The following is a 22462-nucleotide window of genomic DNA, read 5'->3' as shown; positions in this document are numbered from 1 at the left end:
ATTTATGAGTTCTTAACAACTGACACTTTTACATTAATTCAGGATTGAGAGAAAAAAGTCTAACATTTGATTTCTCAGCCCTCAAATTAGATGTCTTCAATAGGCACTTACTTTTCTTCGGTTAGATTAAACAAGTTAATCTTTCTACAGATCTGCTTTAGGCAAATTTTATGGCTCTTTTAACATACAATCAATAATTTTCTAGAAAAACATACTCAAAATAATTTGGCATCAGAAAAACTTATAGTAACAAAAGTGCTATTCATATGAAAAATCAAATCTCCTTTCTTGTTACATCACTGTAGCTTTTAAAAGGCAAAAAAAAAAAAAAAAGCTCAAGTTGGCTGGGCGCGGTGGCTCGTGCCTGTAACCCCAGCACTTTGGGAGGCTGAGGTGGGTGGATCACGAGGTCAGGAGATTGAGACTATCCTGGCCAACATGGTGAAACCTCGTCTCTACTAAAAACACAAAAATTAGCCTCTACTAAAAACACAAAAATTAGCCGGGCGTGGTGGTGTGCACCTGTAATCCTAGCTACTTGGGAGCCTGAGGCAGAAGAATTGCTTGAACCCAGGAGGTGAAGGTTGCAGTGAGCCAAGATCCCACCACTGCACTCCAGCCTGGATGACAGAGTCAGACTCTGTCTCAAAAAACAAAACAAGAACAACAACAACAACAACAAAAAACAGCCCATCTAATTCATTTATTTTGAAGCAGTTGACTTTCCTCAGACTTTCATACCTTCAGATCTTCTCAAACTGCAGCAGAGTTTTAACTCTTGAGGTTCCTCTGTGATCCGAACCCATTAACCTGGAAGGCAAGGAGCACACCAGGCCTAAAACTAATTCTTGGCTTAAGTTTCAACAGATGGTGAAGTTGGTATTACCGTCAGAAAACAACCCTACTTCATCTCTCCTCCCCACCAATTAAGAGATTTAGACTTCTGTTGCAGGAGTTCACTAGGCAACACGGTCAAGTGACAGACTCTCTTGAGTCATAAGTTCCTCTTTTCAAACTTGAATAGTTTCCCATATTTCAAAGCTCCTCACTCAGACATATTCAGTTCCTAGATTCCTCAAGATGCACTCTCTGAATTCCCAGAAACATTCTGTGCTCCAGTTCTTGGCCTGAAGGATCTCAACCGTCTTCTCTGAGGCATCAGAGTAGACATGAGGCCTGGAGCCAGAAAGTGCTTACTGCTTCCTGTTCTTGGGGTGGAGAAGAACGTGTTCTTGTTAACAAGAGAGGTATTTTGAAGAGAAACAAACGATATCCTTCTTCAGAATGTGCCACTTCCTCAGAATGTCCATTCCTAATCTCAAATCTAAAGGAAATCTGTTCTGTTCTTTTCTTTCATGGCATTGATCAGAGTGTTTAAATGTATATTTGTGTGTGTTTATTTGTACATTCGATGTCCGTTTCCCTTTCTGGGCTGAAAGCTTTCCCCTATTGCACAGTAAGCTATGTGAGGGCCGGGACTGTTTATTTTATTCAATGAGCGAACTCAGAAGCTAGCACAGAGTTATACGCAGCTGACTCTCCATAAACACTTGTTGAATGGACGAATGCATGGAAAGATGAAAGGCAGAAATTTCTGTGGTTGGCCAGTTCAAGCACAGTGAGTGTACCAGGCAAATGCCCCCTGCTCACTGGAGAATGAAAACATCACGCTTCTCTGTGTTCTAGGTCAACTGGAGAGAACTATGTCTGAAAATGCATGAGGAACATGTTTATTGGTGGGGTGAGGGCAGTGATATGTGCTCATGCCTCTTCAGGTTAGGTGTGTATCTACATGTATATAGGTATTATAAGCAAAGAGATTGTTGTGAGACTAGCTGCAAAATAGAACTTGTACGGAACACAAAGATCAAGGGGTTAATTTCTTGAATGCTCATGCCACTCTTGCTGTGCCAAGCATTGTGCTAGAGCACTAGCAGTCTTTGCAGGACAGGGTCCCAGATGTACCCAAGAGGAGCTGATGCCAGGGAAATGGACTCCGTAGCTATAGTTTCTGAAAGGGCAACCTGAGTCCTTTGTCAAAGAGCAGCTTCCTTCCTGAATACATCTTTGCTTACGAAGACACTTGTTCTTTTTCTTTCCACTTTAACTGAAAAAGTCCTCCTCTCAACTCTCTCCCACACCCACCCCCACCCCACCCCACCCCACCCCCTTAATGCCACCATACTCATTCCTTGTTTCCAGGCAAATTCACATTCATCTCTCCAAATAAATGTGCCTCCGTTTTTCTTACAGACATCTCAAAATAAAAAATTAGAAACATATTCTATGAGAAAACCAGATGAATTCTGTGTCTGGGGTAAAATTCACTAATTTTCCTCTGTAATAGCTACACTGTAATTACATAGTCAATACTAAATGTGCCCCTAAGCAATCATCTTACTGAATTTATGCAGTATAAGTAGGCAATAGAAATCATCTCACTGAAAGTAATTCTTTCCTTCTCATCAAAAGGAAGGGAGGGGTTGTCTAAGTTATCTAACTAATTATCTTAATTTGTTCTTTGTGGTTATGTACACAACCAGTCTGGGGTTAGGCCCACAACCAGATATCTGGGGTTAGGCCCAGGCAAAAATAAGTTCCATCAAAGTTATATATATTCAATTTATCACAATGCCCTCTAAACACGTTATGGCCAAAAACTAATTATACAATCCTAAGAAGTGAATTTTGAAAACATAACTAATAATAGGCTATGTACACAACCAGTCTGTCTGGGATTATGTACACAACCAGATATCTGGGGTTAGGCCCAGGCAAAAATAAGTTCCATCAAACTTACATATATTCAATTTATCACAATGCCCTCTAAACACGTTATGGCCAAAAACTAATTATACAATCCTAAGAAGTGAATTTTGAAAACATAACTAATAATAGGCTAATATTTTTAATGTTTTAATACGTACTAGACATCTTATTTGTATTACATTACTTAACCTTTAAAAGGACCCATTTAATGAAAACTCCTTTTTACTAAGCCTTAGGTAACTGACTTACTATGGCCTTGAACCCAGATTATCTCTATCCCAAAGGCAATGATGTTGAGGGAGAAAAAAGAGGACTAAGAGTTATGTGGTTCGAGGTCTAATTTAGGTTAAGATAGATAGAGGTTAGGGGTACAGGTTTGGGGATCAAAGAGACCTAGATTAAAATCCTTGCTCTACCATTTATCAGAACTGTGATCTTAGAGAGTTTACTCAATTTCTCTGTCCTAGGTAGGCATATTATTTGCAAGCAACAGAAATTGAGGATGGTTAATATAAGCAGGAAAGTAATTTATTGGAAAGACAACCAATTACACAAAGAGTCAACAGGAAGGCTGCCAGCAGGAAATTCAGCCAAGGTCACACCATCCTAACCAAGTAGTAGTTAGCATGCCTCAGCCAACAGCCATTATCACTGCAGGACCCTTGACACCACGAACCCCAGACTTACTGCTGCTGTGAATGACTTCTGAAATTGCTCTTATGTCTTTGTGCCACTCCTTCAAGATTAAATTTCTAAACAGTGGTATCTGATAAGCCAGGCAAAGGTCATATGCTCAAGCCCTGGCAGAGGACGGAAGGAGAAAATCCAGCCCATTTAGCTTCTCTCATGGCAGGCTAGGTCTTGCCTACAAATATTATGCAATGGAGGATTCTTACTAATAGAAAAGGAGTTCAGCTGCTGGGCAGCCTTTCAAAACTGACAACACCTGGGCTGGGTGTGGTGGCTAACGCCTGTAATCCCATCGCTTTGTGAGGTGGAGGCGTGTGGATCGCCTGAGCCCAGGAGTTCGAGACCAGCCTGAGCAACATGGGGTAACCCCATCTCCACAAAAAATACAAAAATTAGCCAGGCATAGTGGCACCTGCCTGTAGTCCCGACTTACGTGGGAGGCTGAGGATCACTGGAGCCCAGGAGGTGGAAATTGCAGTGAGCCAAGATCACCCCACTGCACTCCAGTCTGGGTGATAGATTGGGACCCTGCCACAAAAAAAAAAAACTCCCAGCATTCGTTAACCAAACTTTGATTTGCTCATCTGTGAAATGGGCATCTGACTGCCTAGTACCTCCCTCATAGGTTTGCTGTGAGAATTCGACAGCATATGCATGTTGCACTTAGCATGATGTCTCACATAGGCTGAGCAGTGGATAAATTTCAGCTATTCTTCCTAATTCTTGTGACTCTGAGCAAGCCACATAGAATCTCTGTGCCCACATTCTCACTCACTGAAGGAAGATGACATCAACCGTACTGAATTAGTCAGCATAGGCTAACTGCTGAAACAAGGTACCCCTCAAATCTCAGTGGATTATTTCTCATTCACTTCACTGTCCAGTGAGGGCTGCTGGGATTGGAATGAGGTCCATACAGGCACTAAGAGGCCAAGTCACCTTCTATCTAGTGGCTCTGCCACATACCCGGGACCTGTATTATGTTGGCAGAGGACGAAAGATAGCACAAAGGATCGGGTTTTATAGGGACCCAGCCTGGAAGTGGCATACATCAATTCTACCTCTATTCCATTGGCCAGAATTCAGTCACATGAGCTGAACCTAACCACAGGAAGTCAGTTTGGGAAATGATACGCAGCTATGTGTTCCAGAGGAAATGGAAACAAGATTTGGTGAAACACAGCAGACTCTGTCACACCTACCTAACCTCCTCAGAGGGTTGCTAATAAAAGCGCATGTGAACACCAAGTGTGAAATTGCTATGGAAAGTGATTAACATGAGCTACAGGTGATGCTGCTGTTGTTGATTAAGCCAGGGAGTTTCTGTGCATCCTCCACATTGCTAAAACATACAGCAATTTGGGTATGAGAAGAAACTGAAATATAATCAGAAGGTCCTTCCTCCTGAAGGGGAGACTCCTTAACTAGTAAGGCTTTATTTCTCCACTTGTATCTTCAAAAATGGGCCACTCTGGGCGCAGTGACTCATGCCTGTAATCCCAGCACTTTGGGAAGCCAAGGGGCGCAGATCACAAGGTCAGGAGTTCGAGACCAGCCTGGCCAATATGGTGAAACCCCATCTCTACTAAAAATACAAAATTAGCCAGGCATGGTGGCACATGCCTGTAATCTCAGCTACTCGGGAGGCTGAGACAGGAGAATTGCTTGAATCCAGGAGGCGGAGGTTGCAGTGAGCCAAGTTGCACCACTGCACTCCAGCCTGGGCGACAGAGCAAGACTCTGTCTCAAAAAAAAAAAAAAAAAGGCCACTGCAGGTAAATAATCTCCTTTCTTTGCCCATTGGTCCAATCCACATGGGGGTGTGGTGAAACTGGATAGGAAAAAGGGGAGCGAGCAGAATAAAAGAGCAGAAAGCTATTACTTTGAGGAGTGTAATTGTCAGAGCAGGCTGTCAGGGCAGCCTGAAGCAATCACTCAGTAGTGGCCAGCCTCCACAGCAGCAATTTATCGCCACATGAAGATGTTGGGGAGTTAATCACAGCACTGACATGTGTCAGCTCCAGGCATTGGACTCAGCATAAACTTCATGCTTAGAAAATGAAAATAATTAAGAGGCCACACATTTGAAATGTACCACTAAAAAGGGAGGGCAGTCATCTTAGGGTTAGGTGAATGCCATGTTTGTAATCCACTGAACCAACTGGAAGAGCCTGTGGAGGGCAAATGTGTCCAAGGGTACTTTGTTATTTGTACCTGATAGATGCCTTTCACACTGTTTTGAGTCTCTGCATGGCCTGTCATGAAAGAGAAAAGCAAACACAATTTGCACAGGCTTTGCTACATGAATATTAGTGCTTCAGGAATGCTCTAAGATCCTGCCAGCTGCGGCTCAGGAAGGGGTCCAGGCCAGATCTGACTCATCCTGCTGCCTTCCTCCTGGAAATGATCCCCTTTCTCACCCTACTCCTGCGGGCTGAGCCCAGGTCCTGTCTGTCCCATATTTCCTTCGATCCAAGGAAAACTAAAAGTGGTTACTAGCTCCCAAGTGGCCTTTGCTTATAAATGGGTTCCCACCTTAATATGTTTACTCAAAAAACTAGTCAAATAATTAGCTATAGCAGAGCAATCAAACTGATCAAACAGTTCTTGGAGTAGTTCAAACCTTCAGAGAGTTATTTAACGACAGTTTTAAAGAACTGAACTGGGGTCTTCCAGCATAGGGAAGTAGGGATTGTGGCAGAAACTGTAAGGGAGAATTTTAAAAGTGCTTAGAATAAAAATCTTTTCATTGAAAAAAAAAGACAAGAATTGCCCACATAATTATGGCAGTTCTTCCTTTCCTTTTGCAATGCAAATTCCTGGCAGAGTGTGAGAGAAACTGAACTCTACTGTCCCAGTTTTTCAAACTAAGAAAATAAAATAATGTTTTACCTACACTTTCAACTTCTACTTTTGAAAGCTAAATTTAAGTTTTAAGAATGGTACAACAAGAGACTACAGATAAACCTCATTACAATTTTTTAGTATTGAGCATTAGGTTATTTATTTATTTTCCTTCTTCCTAAAGCTACTGTAGAAAGAAAATTCAAAGGACTAGTAAGAAAAACAGCTCAATTGATAACAAGTCTGGTTTGTCAATGACATGCTAATACCTGTAACAGTTACTAATTATCTCAGCAGTGTGTCTCAGTTTTTATATTTAATATATTCATCATTCTTAAATTAATAAATAGCAACAAATTGTTTTCTCTTTTACAAGCTTCATATGGAAAGAAAATTGAAAAAAAATTTTTGTAATAGCAGAAAGTGAGTATAAGGGACTTCCCAACCTCCCCTCCATATATTTACTGACAAGCAACTGACATGAGTGACAGCAAAGCAATGTGGTTAGTGAGGAATGGCGCAGGGTGTGCAGTTTCCTTTTTTCTAATGTTGATTTGTTTTCTGTGCTGACACTATCCTAGAGGTTACTGTTCAAAGGAAGCATCGACAACAGAAGTGGTTAGAGTGCTGATTAAAAGAAGATTCTAAGAAAATGACCAATCACCATCAATCTTAATATTGGCTAACAAATATGTATTTTTCCTTCTCCTATTACTAAGTAAATAGTATAAACAGAATAATTCTATATTAATATATCCATATAGTGCCTTATGCAAGTAAATATGATTCTGGATATGTTATGACCTGTACTTACTTGAAATCGGAAAGCCCTCTTAGTTTCTCTTATTACCCATGTGTTGCTGAGACTAACTGAAGAACCAGTTAGGAGGTTTGTTCGTTCACGAAATAACATTTAAGAAATGGGTACTTGCTTATCATATAAAAGAATTCAGTTATTTACTTACCCTGTGAAGAGACATAATATGTTAAAATGCCTGTACACTGCAGATGGGAAGAGGTTTTCCCAGGAATTTAAATTGTGCAATAGGGCCACACAATCTTACTTTAAAAAAAATGGTGAAGGGGTTTTAATTACACCATGAAGTTTTACAATTTTTTAAGTTTTCAGTTCTGGTTTTAGAAAACAGAGTAGAAGGATTACAGAGAAAAACTTCACCATTAGACAAGAAGTCAAAATGATTCTAAGGGCCGCGCAAACAGGCTTTTCCAAGAATTAATCATGAGGTGCTGCTTGGAGAATTCCTTTACTCCAGTGACTTTCAAACCCCCTTCTCACTCTCCACTAGTTTTTCAAAGGATTCATGGTGAATGGGGTCTAACGAGTATAACAGGGCAGAAGGCATGAAGCTCACGCCACCCTTTCAGGGCGGAGAAGTTCCCAGGGGGAAGAATGGAGAAAAAGATCGCAGTTAGGCAGTCCTCCCAACCTCACCAAAGCTCCACCTCTCTCCAAAGCCGCAAGGCTCTGCCACCTGCGCCCGGAAGAGGCTGCAGTCACTATCTCCTCCTCTTTTTTTTTTTTTTTGCCTGGGGTGCCCTACCAAGCGCAGCCCGCAGCCTGGGCACTGCCAACTGATTCCAACTCCTTTTATGGTGAGAGGATGGATTCTTCGTTATTTCCCCGCCCAATCTGGTACCCACCCACCCACCCACCTACCACGTCCGCTGGGCGCACCCAAGCCTAACCCCGGGGCGCACGCGCTGGCGCAAACAGACACCGCATTTCTCCTCCTTTCTCGGCCAACCCTAGGTAGAATCCTAAAACAACTGCCCTCTCTTCCACGATCTAGATGTTGCGGCCCGCGGACAGGAGGTTCAAGAAATAGTACACTCCGAGCGGCAGGCAGCAAGGCGGAAACGGTCGCCGGTTTCAGTGGTGGCCCCACTGGAAGCCGAGTTCAGGAGCGGCTAAGCGGTCGCCGGGGAAAGCACCGGGGCTTCCCAGGGTCTCCTCCGAGCTCCCACTCCGCACCTCCGAGGGCGGGAAAACCACGGGAGCACCCCCCGCCCCGCTCAGCCCATCCCCGCCCCAGCCTGCACACCGCCCTCCGCCGCTCTCCCCTGCGGCGCCCAGGGAGGACGCGCTCCGCCCTCTTCCAATCCGGCCAATGGGCGCCCGGGCAGCGCGCAGTTTGCCTCCGCCTCCGCCAGGGAAACTTGGAGGAGGAGAAAAGTTTGTACAGAGGGTGGAAAGGCGAGAGCGGAGCTCCAAGCCCGGCAGCCCGAGAGGAAGATGAACAGTCCCAGGCCAGAGCCTCGGGCAGAGTGGACCCCGAGCCGCCCCCAGGTAGCCAGGAGCGGCCTCAGCAGCAGCCGCAAACTCCAGTAGCCGCCCGTGCTGCCCGTGGCTGGGGCGGAGGGCGGCCAGAGCTGGGGACCGAGCCTCCGCGCCACCTGCGCGCACTGCCTCACACCTGAACGCTGTCCTCCCGCGGACGAGACCGGCGGGCACTGCAAAGCTGGGACTTGTCTCTGAAGGAAAAAAAAAATAGCGAGTAAGAAATCCAGCACCATTCTTCACTGACCCATCCCGCTGCCCCTCTTGTTTCCCAAGTTTTTGCAAGCTGGCAATTCTGACCTCAGTGTCCAAAAATCGACAGCCACTGAGACCGGCTCTGAGAAGCTGAAGATTTGGCAATTTCCAGACTGAGCGGGACAAGGTGAAAGCAGGTTGGAGGCGGGTCCAGGACATCTGAGGGCTGACCCTGGGGGCTCGTGAGGCTGCCACCGCTGCTGCCGCTACAGGTGAGATGGCGTTGGGCTGGCGTTGGGGTCAACGGGTAGAGAACGCAGGGATGCGGCGCTCGCCGAAGAGAGCCAAGAAGGGAAGAGCGCGCTTTCCAAATTGCTTTTGTAACTTGTTTTCAGTGAGCATTTTATTGATTCAGAATCTATCGGGAATAGCACTAGCGAGCTACTTTTCCCTCGAGATGGGTCTTATTCATCTTGGCAATGGAGTGAGTTGGGTTGCGGGGAGGAAGAGGAATGGGAAAATCAGTTTATAATATTAATGTCAGCAAGAGTGTGCTGCTGGCAGGACGTATCGGGAGCCTGGAGATTTTGGTGGCTGCAGTTGGTAAGTGGCTACAATCCAGAAAGTAGGATCGAGTTGCTCCCCTTGTCTTATCAGTGTATCGTTTCTTGGGCGCGGGTCTAACACCTTACAAGTGGTAATTTCCGCTCACGGCAGCTTTGTCTCTCTTCTACCATCCCCAGACCCAGCCTTGCATTCCAAGGCTGCGCACCACCAGCCACTATCATGTCCACTCCCGGGGTCAATGCGTCAGCCTCCTTGATCCCCGACCGGCTGAACAGCCCAGTGACCATCCCGGCGGTGATGTTCATCTTCGGGGTGGTGGGCAACCTGGTGGCCATCGTGGTGCTGTGCAAGTCGCGCAAGGAGCAGAAGGAGACGACCTTCTACACGCTGGTATGTGGGCTGGCTGTCACCGACCTGTTGGGCACTTTGTTGGTGAGCCCGGTGACCATCGCCACGTACATGAAGGGCCAGTGGCCCGGGGGCCAGCCGCTGTGCGAGTACAGCACCTTCATTCTGCTCTTCTTCAGCCTGTCCGGCCTCAGCATCATCTGCGCCATGAGTGTCGAGCGCTACCTGGCCATCAACCATGCCTATTTCTACAGCCACTACGTGGACAAGCGGTTGGCTGGCCTCACGCTCTTTGCAGTCTATGCGTCCAACGTGCTCTTTTGCGCGCTGCCCAACATGGGCCTCGGTAGCTCGCGACTGCAGTACCCAGACACCTGGTGCTTCATCGACTGGACCACCAACGTGACGGCGCACGCCGCCTACTCCTACATGTACGCGGGCTTCAGCTCCTTCCTCATTCTCGCCACTGTCCTCTGCAACGTGCTTGTGTGCGGCGCGCTGCTCCGCATGCACCGCCAGTTCATGCGCCGCACCTCGCTGGGCACCGAGCAGCACCACGCGGCCGCGGCCGCAGTGACCTCGGTTGCCTCTCGGGGCCACCCCGCTGCCTCCCCAGCCTTGCCGCGCCTCAGCGACTTTCGGCGCCGCCGGAGCTTCCGCCGCATCGCGGGCGCCGAGATCCAGATGGTCATCTTACTCATTGCCACCTCCCTGGTGGTGCTCATCTGCTCCATCCCGCTCGTGGTGAGTGACCGGGGCTGGGGCCCCACTCGGCCCTTTTGTCGCATCCACCTCCCGCCTCCGTTCCCTGCTCCCTGCTTTCCCTCTGAGTCCTTGGCAGTGAACGTGTCTCCTTTAGGTCGGGGCTGGGATTTCCACACTGTTTCTCAGAGCAGGCCCAACCCTCTTTGAAGTCCCAACCCTAACGAGATTTAGCAGGTGCTTTGCCCCTACATCCGCCAGTTTGTGTTCCCGAAAGCCTGGGTTTCTTTCTCTACCGGGACAGCCCTTACCCCTTGCTGCCTGACATTGGCTGGCCGAGTCTTCCAAGAAAACCCCCCCCCGCCCCCTCTGTTAGACATGGAGGGGAGCCTGCTTTAATGTGACTTAGCCCACTCCTCCGTACTGTGAACTGTGAACTGCAAAACCTGAAACGTCAGGGATGGTGATCTGTTCGTTGTAAACCATTTCTAAGGAAAGTGGGGTTTTTGGTGTTTTGATTTATGCAAGGTTTCTTGAATTTTTTCCCCCGTGGATTGCGTAGAATTTTAAAGCCAGAAGAGATACCAAGAGGTGTTTTAGTCTTAACTCCCTCACTTCACTGAGGGAGTGAATGATATGCTTAAAATAATCCAGCTGAAACTACGCAGTCAAGCTAGGCTCCCTGCTCTTTACCATGGTGTGCCCTGGGAGGGCAGCTTAAAGCACACAAATTCTAATTCATATACAGGGCAGGGTCCAGACTCAGTTTCTTTCATTCTGTCTAGGCCAGGAAAGCAAAGTTTCTCAGGGTGACTAATTATGGACAGGCTGATATACATAGGGTATGGGATTTGAATTCTCGACAACTGTGCAAGGTACAGTACCATTTTAGAGAAACCGAGGTTTAGAGATGGCTGTCTTGTTTCTTCAAGCCAAAGCTCTACAGCTTGTAATGGACCTTAGGCCGTCTGAGGCCAGACCCAGCTCATGTGTTATTACATCACGTCTCCCTCGTAGAACATTTCTCATTTTTGCGTTTGTAAAGCGTGGGTTGGAGTTTTGGTACATTTCATTTTTAGTTCATCTTTTAAGAATTGCCTTTGGATTAACTTTTATAATATGATAAACAGAAAGGCTCAAACCCTACCTAGTTCTCTACTTTGCCTGTTGCTAAAATGGAATGCACCAGAAGCAGAGGGACAGAATAATGCAATACTTTATCTAGAGTTTCTCTTGAAAGCAACTAGTTATGAGTTCTTCCATCTTCCAAAACACTGCATTCCTGGAAATTCTAAACTACCAACTCAAAAAGAGGTAACTGCTTTTTCTTACGCTTGTTGGGAACAAGAGAAAATAAAATGTAATGGGCTATTACTCCTTCCTTTTCCTTATTGATACTGTCCAGGGATCTTTGGTGTAAAAATATATCTTTGATAAAAGTGACTGTAAATGGAAGGAACTTAGAGGGGGCTGAGAGCCAGAATACAGTAGGTTCTTACCAATTTGTATAAACAGAAGTAAATATAATTGGCCATGAGAGCCTTTAAGCCATTCCAGGACCCAATATAATTTACTGAGTTAAGTCACACTTGAGCCACATAAATATATTTTACTGCCTGTAATGGCAACCTAGAACAAAGTGAGATTTTGGAAAAAAACAACTCTGCTCCTGATGGGGCCCCTGTTCCCGGGCCACTGCCTTGTGTTTTACAGAACAGTAAATGACAAAGTGAATGGTTGTTATTTTCAGAACATCCACTTAAAGGGACAGAGGAATTAGAGCTAGAAGGTTAGCAACATGCACATACTTTATAAATGTGTTTTGGTTGGAAGTAAGCACGTAAAGCTATGGATTTCTGCACAGCCATGGATGAATTACTTTCTTCCAACATCTGGAGAGAATACAAGGCTTAATTCACCTCATAGGCTGAAGTGGTAGACCTGGACCTAAGATTCAGGGCCCTTACACAAAGCCTTGAAATTATTTGAGGACCTAGAGGCAATAAATTATAGGAGCTGTATTTGTGGTTTGCAGATTAACCACATTTTAACTAACAAGAAATACTGTCCACCTGTATAATGTTAGTAACATGTAGTAAATTTTAAGTAATCTTAACCTGAAAATTGAAACTAGCTCAATTAAGAAGTAATCCCATTAGTCAAGTATTTATATAGCTTTGTGAGAAATAAGGAATCCTAAAATAGCAGTGGCATCAGTTGTCGCCTTTAGTTTTGGCTACTAAAGTCTAATTTCAGAATCAGTTTAATTGTAAATTAGTGATAAATAATGGGTTCATTATGCTACCCACCCACCGCCCCCCCCCCACAATTCAGCAATTACTGAAATAATCAAAAACCCTTCCGCAAATACAGTCTTCCTTGGCTTCCTTTTACAACTTTCTTTTTTCATGTTTTCATATTCATTTTGTAAATTAAGACTAAAGCTCAGAACTCTCTGACATTGAAAGCAGTTGAGCCTATCTTCAGTTCCAAAGAAACTAATGAAGCATCTAATTTTATCAAATCAAGTGGTTGCTAATCCCATTTAAGGAAAATCAAAGCTTTGGAATCATTTTAAATGCTTTGGAAAGGCTAACAGAGCAAATATAGTTTACCTGGAATTTCAGAAAGCTTGATATAATACATAAGGAAAACAAGCAGCCACTGAAAAGCAGCCAAGGTTTTGCCTCTTGGACACCAGGGAAGAAAGAGCTACAGCTATTAGAGGGGGGTTGGTATTGAGTTTAGTATAAAAAAATAAATTTTAATTTGCTATCCAAAATATACATGTTTCATAAATAGAGTTAAGATTGGAGTGGAAGTTTGAGAAAGGTTGGGAAATTAGTTGTGGATATAAGGAACAGTGCTGAACCTGCAGCATTCTTTGAACTGGGTCATAATTAATGATCAGAGAAGGTGTAAGTATGATCTACAAGGAACATCACATGACAAGATTTAGTAGGTAGGTAGTTCTTGTCATTTTGTCCATTCTTCTATTTATAACCAGTCTCATAGTTTTTTTAAATATAGAAGATTTTGGAAGTGAGAACTTCTAAAATTTTGTGAGAACAAGAAGTGAGAGTCTACATTTAAGATAAATGAAAAGGATTGCATTCTTTAGAAATGTGCAAGCAAGACAGCCTCCTAAGGTCCTGGTTTTAAATGCTGTAGCTAGATGAATTACTAGTGCCTAATTTTGCAGTTACTAATGAATATTAAGATGATTATTATAATCAAATATTTTGCCTTAGGGCTAAACAGTTACTATAGGGTTTCGAAGGTCATTTTCCCCCATACACAAGCAACCCAAGACTGTATTTATTGCTTACTTGTTTCTTTTATTTTTTAACTCTGAAGTAACAAATATTCATCTCAGCTAGGGGCAGAACGGCTAATTTGATTAATCTTCTGCCTTGGTGAGGTAAAACTTAGGTCCTTAGGAAAATACTTCCTGTGAGTGTTTATTTGGTTCCTTACTATAAACTAGTTGTCTTTATAAAGCTTTCACCAGCATTTGATCAGCAAAAGTTTATAAGGACAGATGAAAACTTTGTAAATAGATATGCTTTTGTTTACTGTAGGCAAACTGGAAGTGGAGTCATAAAACAACTGATGGGATGTCAGATGAGTGTGAAGCACATCTATACATACAAGAGAAATGCCACAAATTTGGGTATGACTACAACAGAATCTAAAAGACTGGATTTGTTCAAATAAATTTGGCTAAGTTTAAAAAATTGCGATGCCTAGAAGCAAGTTTTAAGTCATAACATGAAATTGCAGACCCAGTAGTAGTAACTTGAAGACTATTGAGTAACATAAAAGTAAGTTTTTTCCACATCTGGCATTTCATTTGAATCTTGAAAAGCTCTAAGGAGAAAGTAGGGCTGACCAGTATTTTCACTCTCTCTACACCTCAGTTTCCCCAGCTGCAAATGAAGAATTTATATCATTCTGCAACTTACAGGGTAGCTATAGGTGAGTCCTCGTCTAATGCTCATTTCACCATGCTTTGTTGACCTGTCAATTTGTTTGTATTGAATATCTCCTAACAAGATTTTTTTTCTCAGCTCTGACGTGATTCTTGTCATCTCCTATCAGAATATTCAATGTGAGAGCTTTAAAAACAAGCAAACAAACAAAAAAAAACCAGAAACAATCAGTGTAGAGGTTGACCTATAAAGCCTGTAGAGATTTAACTTGCCTTCTACAAATGGCCAGCTAGTGGCCTAGAAGGAACAAGAACCAAGCTCTCCTACACACCACCCAGTCAATAATTATTTCCACTATTCTTTACTTGAAAAAAAGAAAGTGATAAGAACTTCTAGTAACAGCTGTGTCAATTTTGGACTCTTCACAAGGCAGTGGGATAACTGAGCACATACAGACAATTCCTTTTATGTGCTTGGAACAGAACAAGTAGCACACACATTCAAATCCAGCTACAGATCTTGTCACTTATTGGAAAGCATTACTGTTTTGACAGTCCATTACTAAATCTGTCTAATCAAGAGTTCAACATTCTTTCTTCAACATTCCCTGCAAACAGATTATTAAGTAGGAAGTACATGTTTTTGATACCATATTATTTAACTATATCCCAAAGCTACCTCTAAGCTACAGTTTTCAAATTATTGATACAGTCCACACTGGGCAAGCTTCCACATACGGGTTAAAAAAAAGTACTGAGAGCCAACGTATCTGTTATATGATAGGCACTGTACTAAGCACTTTAATAATCTGTACATACGTTGTAAGGAACAGAGCCAGGATTTGAACAGAGGCTTGTTTGCTTCCAAAGCTTGGGCATTTATCTCTACAGCATATAGCCTCCTTACAGCTTTCTTGTCACCACATCTTCTTCTGAACTTATTGCATTTCCTCAAAGTTATGTTCCACTGCTCCTGAGCCCTAATCTCTACTCATCCTAAAAAAAGTGTGAATAACATAATTTTAAAAAAATGAGGTGGGTGTGGTAATATGTGCCTGTGGTCCCAGCAACTTGGAAGGTTGAGGCTGGAGGATCGCTTGAGCCCAGGAGGTTGAGCTGCAATGAGCCATGTTTGTATCACAGCAGTCCAGCCTGGGTGACAGAGTGAGACCCTTTCTAAAGAAAATAAAATAATTTAGAATACTGTAATATGCCAATATTAACAACAAACCACATGTACACATCAGCAGCTACTAAGAAAAAGACTTAAAATTGGAAGAAAGGAGATACGTTGTTTGTATTCAGTGAGTTTTTTTGTTTTTGTTTTTGTTTTGAGACGGAGTTTCACTCTTGTTGCCCAGGCTGGAACGCAATGGCACAATCTCAGCTCACCGCAACCTCCGCCTCCCTGGTTCAGGTGATTCTCCTGCCTCAGCCTTCCAAGTAGCTGGGATTATAGGCATGCACCACCACGCCCGGCTGATTTTGTATTTTTGGTAGAGACGGGGTTTCTCCATGTTAGTCAGGCTGGTCTCAAACTCCTGACCTCAGGTGATCCGCCTGCCTCAGCCTCCCAAAGTGCTGGGATTACAGGCATGAGCCACCGCGCCCGGCCATATTCAGTGAGTTTTTTAAGTGTCTTTTTCCCTCCTGACTTAGAGGTTCAGTTTTGTCAGCAACACACTCTTCCAACACTGAAAACTGCCTGAACTTGTTTAATCACGTAACATATGGGGCCTGTTGGACAAAAATTCCTAAAAGTGCTTTCACCCCCTCACAAGACATTGAAGCACTACTCTGGATGTCCCCATCTCAACTGGGGCTGTCCCTGCTCTCTTGAAAACAGCAAATCAAGTAGCCTATTTAAAGTGAAGCAGAGGTTGCTATATGTTTTCAAACATTGCAAGATGCGCGGAGTTTTTGTTTGTTTTGTCTTTTTTCTTTCCCTACTTGAAGTAAGTCTCAATTGAGATATATTGCAAAGTAAAATTCATATTGATTCTTTTCAATCTGACCAACTTTTGAGGATGTTTTTACCTGAATTTGGACTTTTGCTTTTTAAACTCATACTTTTACTACCCTGTGAACTCCCCTTTATCGAAAAGACATTGAATGACCAGGTTCAGTGGCTTGTACTAATTGTAAACTTTTCCTCCCCCATGGAAAACTCTAAACTAGAGTATACTTTTAATACAGCCTCCTTTCCTTCCCTCCTGTACTAGTCAAAATCCATTGCTGCTGTGGATGAGATGAGGCACAGACGTGATTCTTTCCTTGCCTCTCATCACCTTTGATTATGAAAACCTATTATTAATTGTTTTACAACATTCCGACCTTTCTAAAAGGCCACAGAAATTTTAAAATGCTAACTCCTAATGTACTTCTTTCTTTGAATGGCTATAAATTCCATTTTAACTATTCAAAAATTTTCTTCCTTTCAGTAGTAGCCATGTTTCCCTTGAGGTTGTGGTAGGAGAAGCAACCAGCAATAAAACATTTTCAGTGTCAAAAATCTCAGAAACGTCAGGTTCAGACTTAACCAAAATTCTGTTCTGCGAGTCTCGGAGATGGCTTTGCACAGTGCTTGTTAGGGAGGGATGGCGTATCAGAAACTCTCACGTGGAGCAACACTGCCACCTGGAGGCTTGAAGGCTCAAGTTCGCATAAACCCGGCCGTAGGTCTTTTCCAGAGACCACACACAGGACTTGATACTAACAGATTTAACTCCATCATTTCTTCTACTCTTAGGGACATAGTATGTGATGTGAATAAAACATAGACCTCATGCTTTTTACCAACAATTCCATTGTCAGGAAATAATGATTAAACAGAAAGCCAGACTGGTAGAACAGAAAAGGCAACATGGAGGTCCAGACCAGACTCGCCACCAACAGGGCAGGGGACATCGTAAGTTCCTCAAAACCTCTGGGTCTCAGTAACAAATACCTCATCTGAGAAGAGGCCTGTAGAGTTGAGGGAACTGCTGAGTTCAGGCATAGTTGAAGACTTCAAAGCTTATGGAAGGAAGAAACCAAGATGCTTTATTTTACTAGTTTTTGTAAAGATTTTTTTTTAAATCAAGTATGCTTTGCCTTGATACTATCATTTATCCCAGCGTAGTTTCTAAAAGTATTTTAAGAGGCGATATTACACACTGCTGTTCATTCTAGTTCATTCTTGATTTAGCTGTCTTCCAAATATCAAGATATTAACTTCATCTTTGTTAGAGGCATTTCACTATTTTATTCTCTGAGATTTACAGGCCCATAATCCCATATCCAAAATATTTACGGGCAGATGAGTCTCAGAGTTCAGAATTTCTTGGCTTTTAGAAAAGTAATCAATAATATATTGCAAAATATGTAATATCCCCATCAGAACTGGAACAGTACTCCTGGACCAGAACATAGGAATATTCACTCTAAGTGGAATAAATTGAACTAAATGGCTTCACAGTCTGTTCAGTTCAGTTTTGCTGCCAAAATAAGTTTAGGTCAGATTTTTCAATGAGTGTAAGTTCTTAAAACAAGTGAATAACAACAAAACAATAACAAAGGAAATGAACAAAAATCTTTTGAGAGAGGATCAGAGACCTATAGCTAATTAAGATCTAAATTCCAGTTAAGGAAGAAATAGAAATGCAGTTCTACCTTACTGATCCAATATCATCCAGGAGTAAGTTTAATGTAAGTTTAATTTTGCAGATTAATGAAATGTATTTCTTCGAATATTTTAAACTTCCTTCTTTTACCCAAATTGTTGAAAATGTTTCTGTAATATCCTGACCCAAATACTGTTACATCTAGTAAAGTGCCAAAGGGACGCATGCAAATGGTCAGTGAATCGCCTTTTCCATTGTGAACTGACATCAGCCTCAACTAAACTGTCCCTGTTCCAGGTGATTCATACACCATGAGTCATTCATTGTTACTCTGTATATAGTAAGGCAGCAACGTCCTCAAGTCTTGTTAGAGATATTTGCCCCTAGTTAAATGGCTCCAGCTATGCTTTTGTGAGTTCTTCTTTCTCCTTTTTATGGTTTTTATGTATCTTCCTTGACTGTGAGACTCAACCTGTTCTCCCTAACCTAAAATAATTACTAAAGGCAAGAAATAATTACTAAATAATTACTAAAGATATATGGCAATGATTTTTATTTCTATACTACTATTTCTATTTCTATGTGAATTACTGCTACTACTGTTTCTATATTAATTACAGATGAGATTTTTATATAAATGATCCCAGTGGAATTAGAAGTAATATCTAGGCAAAAAAATTGTAATACTTTAAGAGTAAATTTGAGGCTGAGCATGGTGGCTCACTCCTGTAATCTTAGCACTTTGGGAGACTGCAGCGGGCAGATCACTTGAGCTCAAGAGTTAGAGACCAGCCTGGGCAACACAGAAAGACCTCATCTCTACAAAAATGATAACAGTTAGGCAGGCATGGTGGCACACACCTGTAGTCCCAGCTACTCAGGAGGCTATGGCAGGAGGATTGCTGGAGCCCAGGAGGTCAAGGCTGCAGTGAGCAATGATTACACCACTGCACTCCAGCCTGGGCGACAGAGTGAGACCCTGTCTCAAAAATATATATACATGTACATTTAACAAATGCATTTTCCCCTAAGGATTAAAATGATCATGTAAGTTTACACAAATTCATGCTCCATTCGCTGAATCATTTGAAGTTCCCAGATGTTGACATATCATTTCATTCTTCCATGACTTTGCACATGGAGCTACCTCTATTTGAAATGTGATGTCCTTCCTTCTAAATTTAGCAAATTCTCACTCATCCATTGTGATTACTATAACTGGGGAACAGAGTCACAGAGAAAATGAAAACTATTCTCTGGTCATTCTGGGTGACAGGAGATCCTGCCGTTGGTGTAAAACTTTTCAGCATATTCTTTCTAGACTAAAATACAAGAATCTTGGCCTTGTTCTGATGATTAGATGGTTAATTGACTTATAAAATGAGTTTCCTTTAAATTACGTAAAATGACAGCTGGTATAAGAGAAATCAGTAGCTTTTGGGGGAAAAAACGTACTTCATTAGAATTACAAAAACTTAAAAGCACTCACAGAAATGAAGTTAATAAAATGCTTCTCAAGAACACTTTATACATATGTGACCTGCACTCACGTTGCATTTTTGTATACTGTCTTTGCTCTAGGGAAGATAATCTAAGATAGTTAAAAAAATATTAAAGCTATACTAACTCAGAACATGTAATTGCATTTTTGCAGTGACTGGTTTTTATTTTTTTTTTAAACAGATTCTTGCTCTGTTGCCCTGGAGTGCAGTGGCACCATCTCAGCTCACTGCAACCTCCACCCCCCGTGTTCAAGCGATTCTCCTGCCTCAGCCTCCTGAGTGGCTGGGATTATAGGCGTGTGCCACCACACCTGGCTAATTTTTGTTTTTTTGAGATGGAGTCTCGCTCTGTCGCCAGGCTGGAGTGCAGTGGCGCGATCACAGCTCACTGCAACCTCCGCCTTCCGGGTTCAAATGATTCTCCTGCCTCAGCCTCCCGAGTAGCTGGGACTACAGGCGCATGCCACCACACCCAGCTAATTTTTGTATTTTTAGTAGAGATGGGGTTTCACCATGTTGGCCAGGATGGTCTCAATCTGTTGACTTTGTGATCCGCCTACCTCGGCCTACCAAAATGCTGGGATTACAGGCGTGAGCCACCACACCTAGCCTAATGTTTGTATTTTTAGTAGAGTTGGGGTTTCGCCATGTTGAACAAGTTGGTCTCAGACTCCTGACCTCAAGTGATCCACCCGCCTCGGCCTCCCAAAGTGCTGGGATTACAGGCGTGAGCCACCGTGCCCAGCCCATGACTGGTTTTTCTGAGGTTTATTATGTAGCTTCCTCTTTTCCTGGAACTTATTATCAGAAATGAAGGCAGCTTCCTAATATTGATAAGGTAGACATAGCATTTATATGTTTTCCCAATTGATTAATTATGAAACCTAAATGTGCTATCTCACTTACGCAGGTGCGAGTATTCGTCAACCAGTTGTATCAGCCAAGTTTGGAGCGAGAAGTCAGTAAAAATCCAGATTTGCAGGCCATCCGAATTGCTTCTGTGAACCCCATCCTAGACCCCTGGATATATATCCTCCTGAGAAAGACAGTGCTCAGTAAAGCAATAGAGAAGATCAAATGCCTCTTCTGCCGCATTGGCGGGTCCCGCAGAGAGCGCTCCGGACAGCACTGCTCAGACAGTCGAAGGACATCTTCTGCCATGTCAGGCCACTCTCGCTCCTTCATCTCCCGGGAGCTGAAGGAGATCAGCAGTACATCTCAGACCCTCCTGCCAGACCTCTCACTGCCAGACCTCAGTGAAAATGGCCTTGGAGGCAGGAATTTGCTTCCAGGTGTGCCTGGCATGGGCCTGGCCCAGGAAGACACCACCTCACTGAGGACTTTGCGAATATCAGAGACCTCAGACTCTTCACAGGGTCAGGACTCAGAGAGTGTCTTACTGGTGGATGAGGCTGGTGGGAGCAGCAGGGCTGGGCCTGCCCCTAAGGGGAGCTCCCTGCAAGTCACATTTCCCAGTGAAACACTGAACTTATCAGAAAAATGTATATAATAGGTAAGGAAAGAAATACAGTACTGTTTCTGGACCCTTATAAAATCCTGTGCAATAGACACATGTATGTCACATTTAGCTGTGCTCAGAAGGGCTATCGTCATCCTCCAACTCACATTCGAGAACATCCTGCCTTTTGAGCACTTTTCAAACAATCAAGTTGACTCACATGGGTCCTGAGGCCTGCAGCACGTCAGATGCTACCCCACTATGACAGAGGATTGTGGTCACAACTTGATGGCTGGGGAGACCTACCCTCAGTTTTTCTACTAGATAGGAGGATGGCAGGAGTTTGGCTGCTGTCATAACATCCAGAGCTTCGTCGTATTTGGCACACAGCAGAGGCCCAGATATTAGAAAGGCTCTATTCCAATAAACTATGAGGACTGCCTTATGGATGATTTAAGTGTCTCACTAAAGCATGAAATGTGAATTTTTATTGTTGTACATATGATTTAAGGTATTTAAAGTATTTTCTTCTCTGTGAGAAGGTTTATTGTTAATACAAGGTATAATAAAATTATCGCAACCCCTCTCCTTCCAGTATAACCAGCTGAAGTTGCAGATGTTAGATATTTTTCATAAACAAGTTTGAGTCAAAGTTGAAAATTCATAGTAAGATTCATGTCTATAAAATAGATACAAATTTTTAAGAGAAAGAGTTTGGTATTATCAAAGGGATAAAGAAAAAAATACTATTTAAGATGTGAAAATTACATTCCAAAATACTATTCTTTCCAGGCTATGTATAAAATACATAGTGAAAATTGTTTAGTGATACTACATTTATTTATCCAGAAAACTGTGATTTCAGGAGAACCTAACCTGCTGGTAAATATTTTCAACTTTTTCCCTCACTAATTGGTACTTTTAAAGATGTAACATAAATTTTTTAAAGTCTAATAAATAACCCATAATTGAAGTGTATAATATAAAAAATTTTAAAAATCTAAGAAGCTTATTGTTTCTCTGAAAGTGTGTGTAGTTTTACTTTCCTAAGGAATTACCAAGAATATCCTTTAAAATTTAAAAGGATGGCAGGTTGCATCAGAAAGCTTTATTTTGAGATGTAAAAAGATTCCCAAACGTGGTAACATTAGCCATTCGTGTATGTCAGAAGTGCAGAATTGGGGCACTTAATGGTCACCTTGTAACAGTTTTGTGTAACTCCCAGTGATGCTGTACACATATTTGAAGGATCTTTCTCAAAGAAATATTAAGCATGTTTTGTTGCTCAAAGTGTTTTTGTGAATTGCTTGGTTGTAATTAAATTCTGAGCCTGATATTGATATGGTTTTAAGAAGCAGTTGTACCAAGTGAAATTATTTTGGAGATTATAATAAATATATACATTCAATCTGAGTTGCATATCCTCAGTTTGGAAAAACTTGTGGGGGGTTTTTTGTTGTTTCAGGTCATCATCTATATCCTTTTATATATTTTTTTAAAATTTTTTGTGAAATAATTTTAAAGAAATGTTGCAAGAAAAGTACAAAGTCTTGG

The 22462-nt window shown here is 42.5% G+C and overlaps 1 protein-coding gene across 5 annotated transcripts; it reads left to right on the top strand.

The window, feature by feature from the left end:
- The first annotated feature begins 8501 nt into the window (after positions 1 to 8501).
- On the top strand, positions 8502 to 22316 carry PTGER4 (prostaglandin E receptor 4). Of its 5 annotated transcripts, XM_063619535.1 has the most exons (5): positions 8504 to 8819; positions 8925 to 9069; positions 9541 to 10456; positions 13996 to 14087; positions 20360 to 22316. In XM_063619535.1, exons 3-5 carry the CDS (start codon positions 9584 to 9586, stop codon positions 20451 to 20453), a joined length of 1059 nt encoding a protein of 352 aa, XP_063475605.1. In that variant the 5' UTR covers positions 8504 to 8819; positions 8925 to 9069; positions 9541 to 9583; the 3' UTR covers positions 20454 to 22316. The 5 variants fall into 5 exon arrangements, with proteins under 5 accessions (XP_063475602.1, XP_063475605.1, XP_063475606.1 ...); XM_063619532.1 differs by lacking the exon at positions 13996 to 14087 and having other exon boundaries at positions 8502 to 8819; XM_063619536.1 differs by lacking the exon at positions 13996 to 14087 and adding an exon at positions 14335 to 14392 and having other exon boundaries at positions 8782 to 9069.
- The last annotated feature ends 146 nt before the right edge of the window (positions 22317 to 22462 follow it).

This window comes from Symphalangus syndactylus, chromosome 16 (assembly GCF_028878055.3).
Source record: "Symphalangus syndactylus isolate Jambi chromosome 16, NHGRI_mSymSyn1-v2.1_pri, whole genome shotgun sequence".
Classification (NCBI taxonomy): Eukaryota; Metazoa; Chordata; class Mammalia; order Primates; family Hylobatidae; genus Symphalangus; species Symphalangus syndactylus.
Note: the sequence above shows the minus strand (reverse complement) of the source record. Positions and strands in the feature narration are given on the sequence as shown.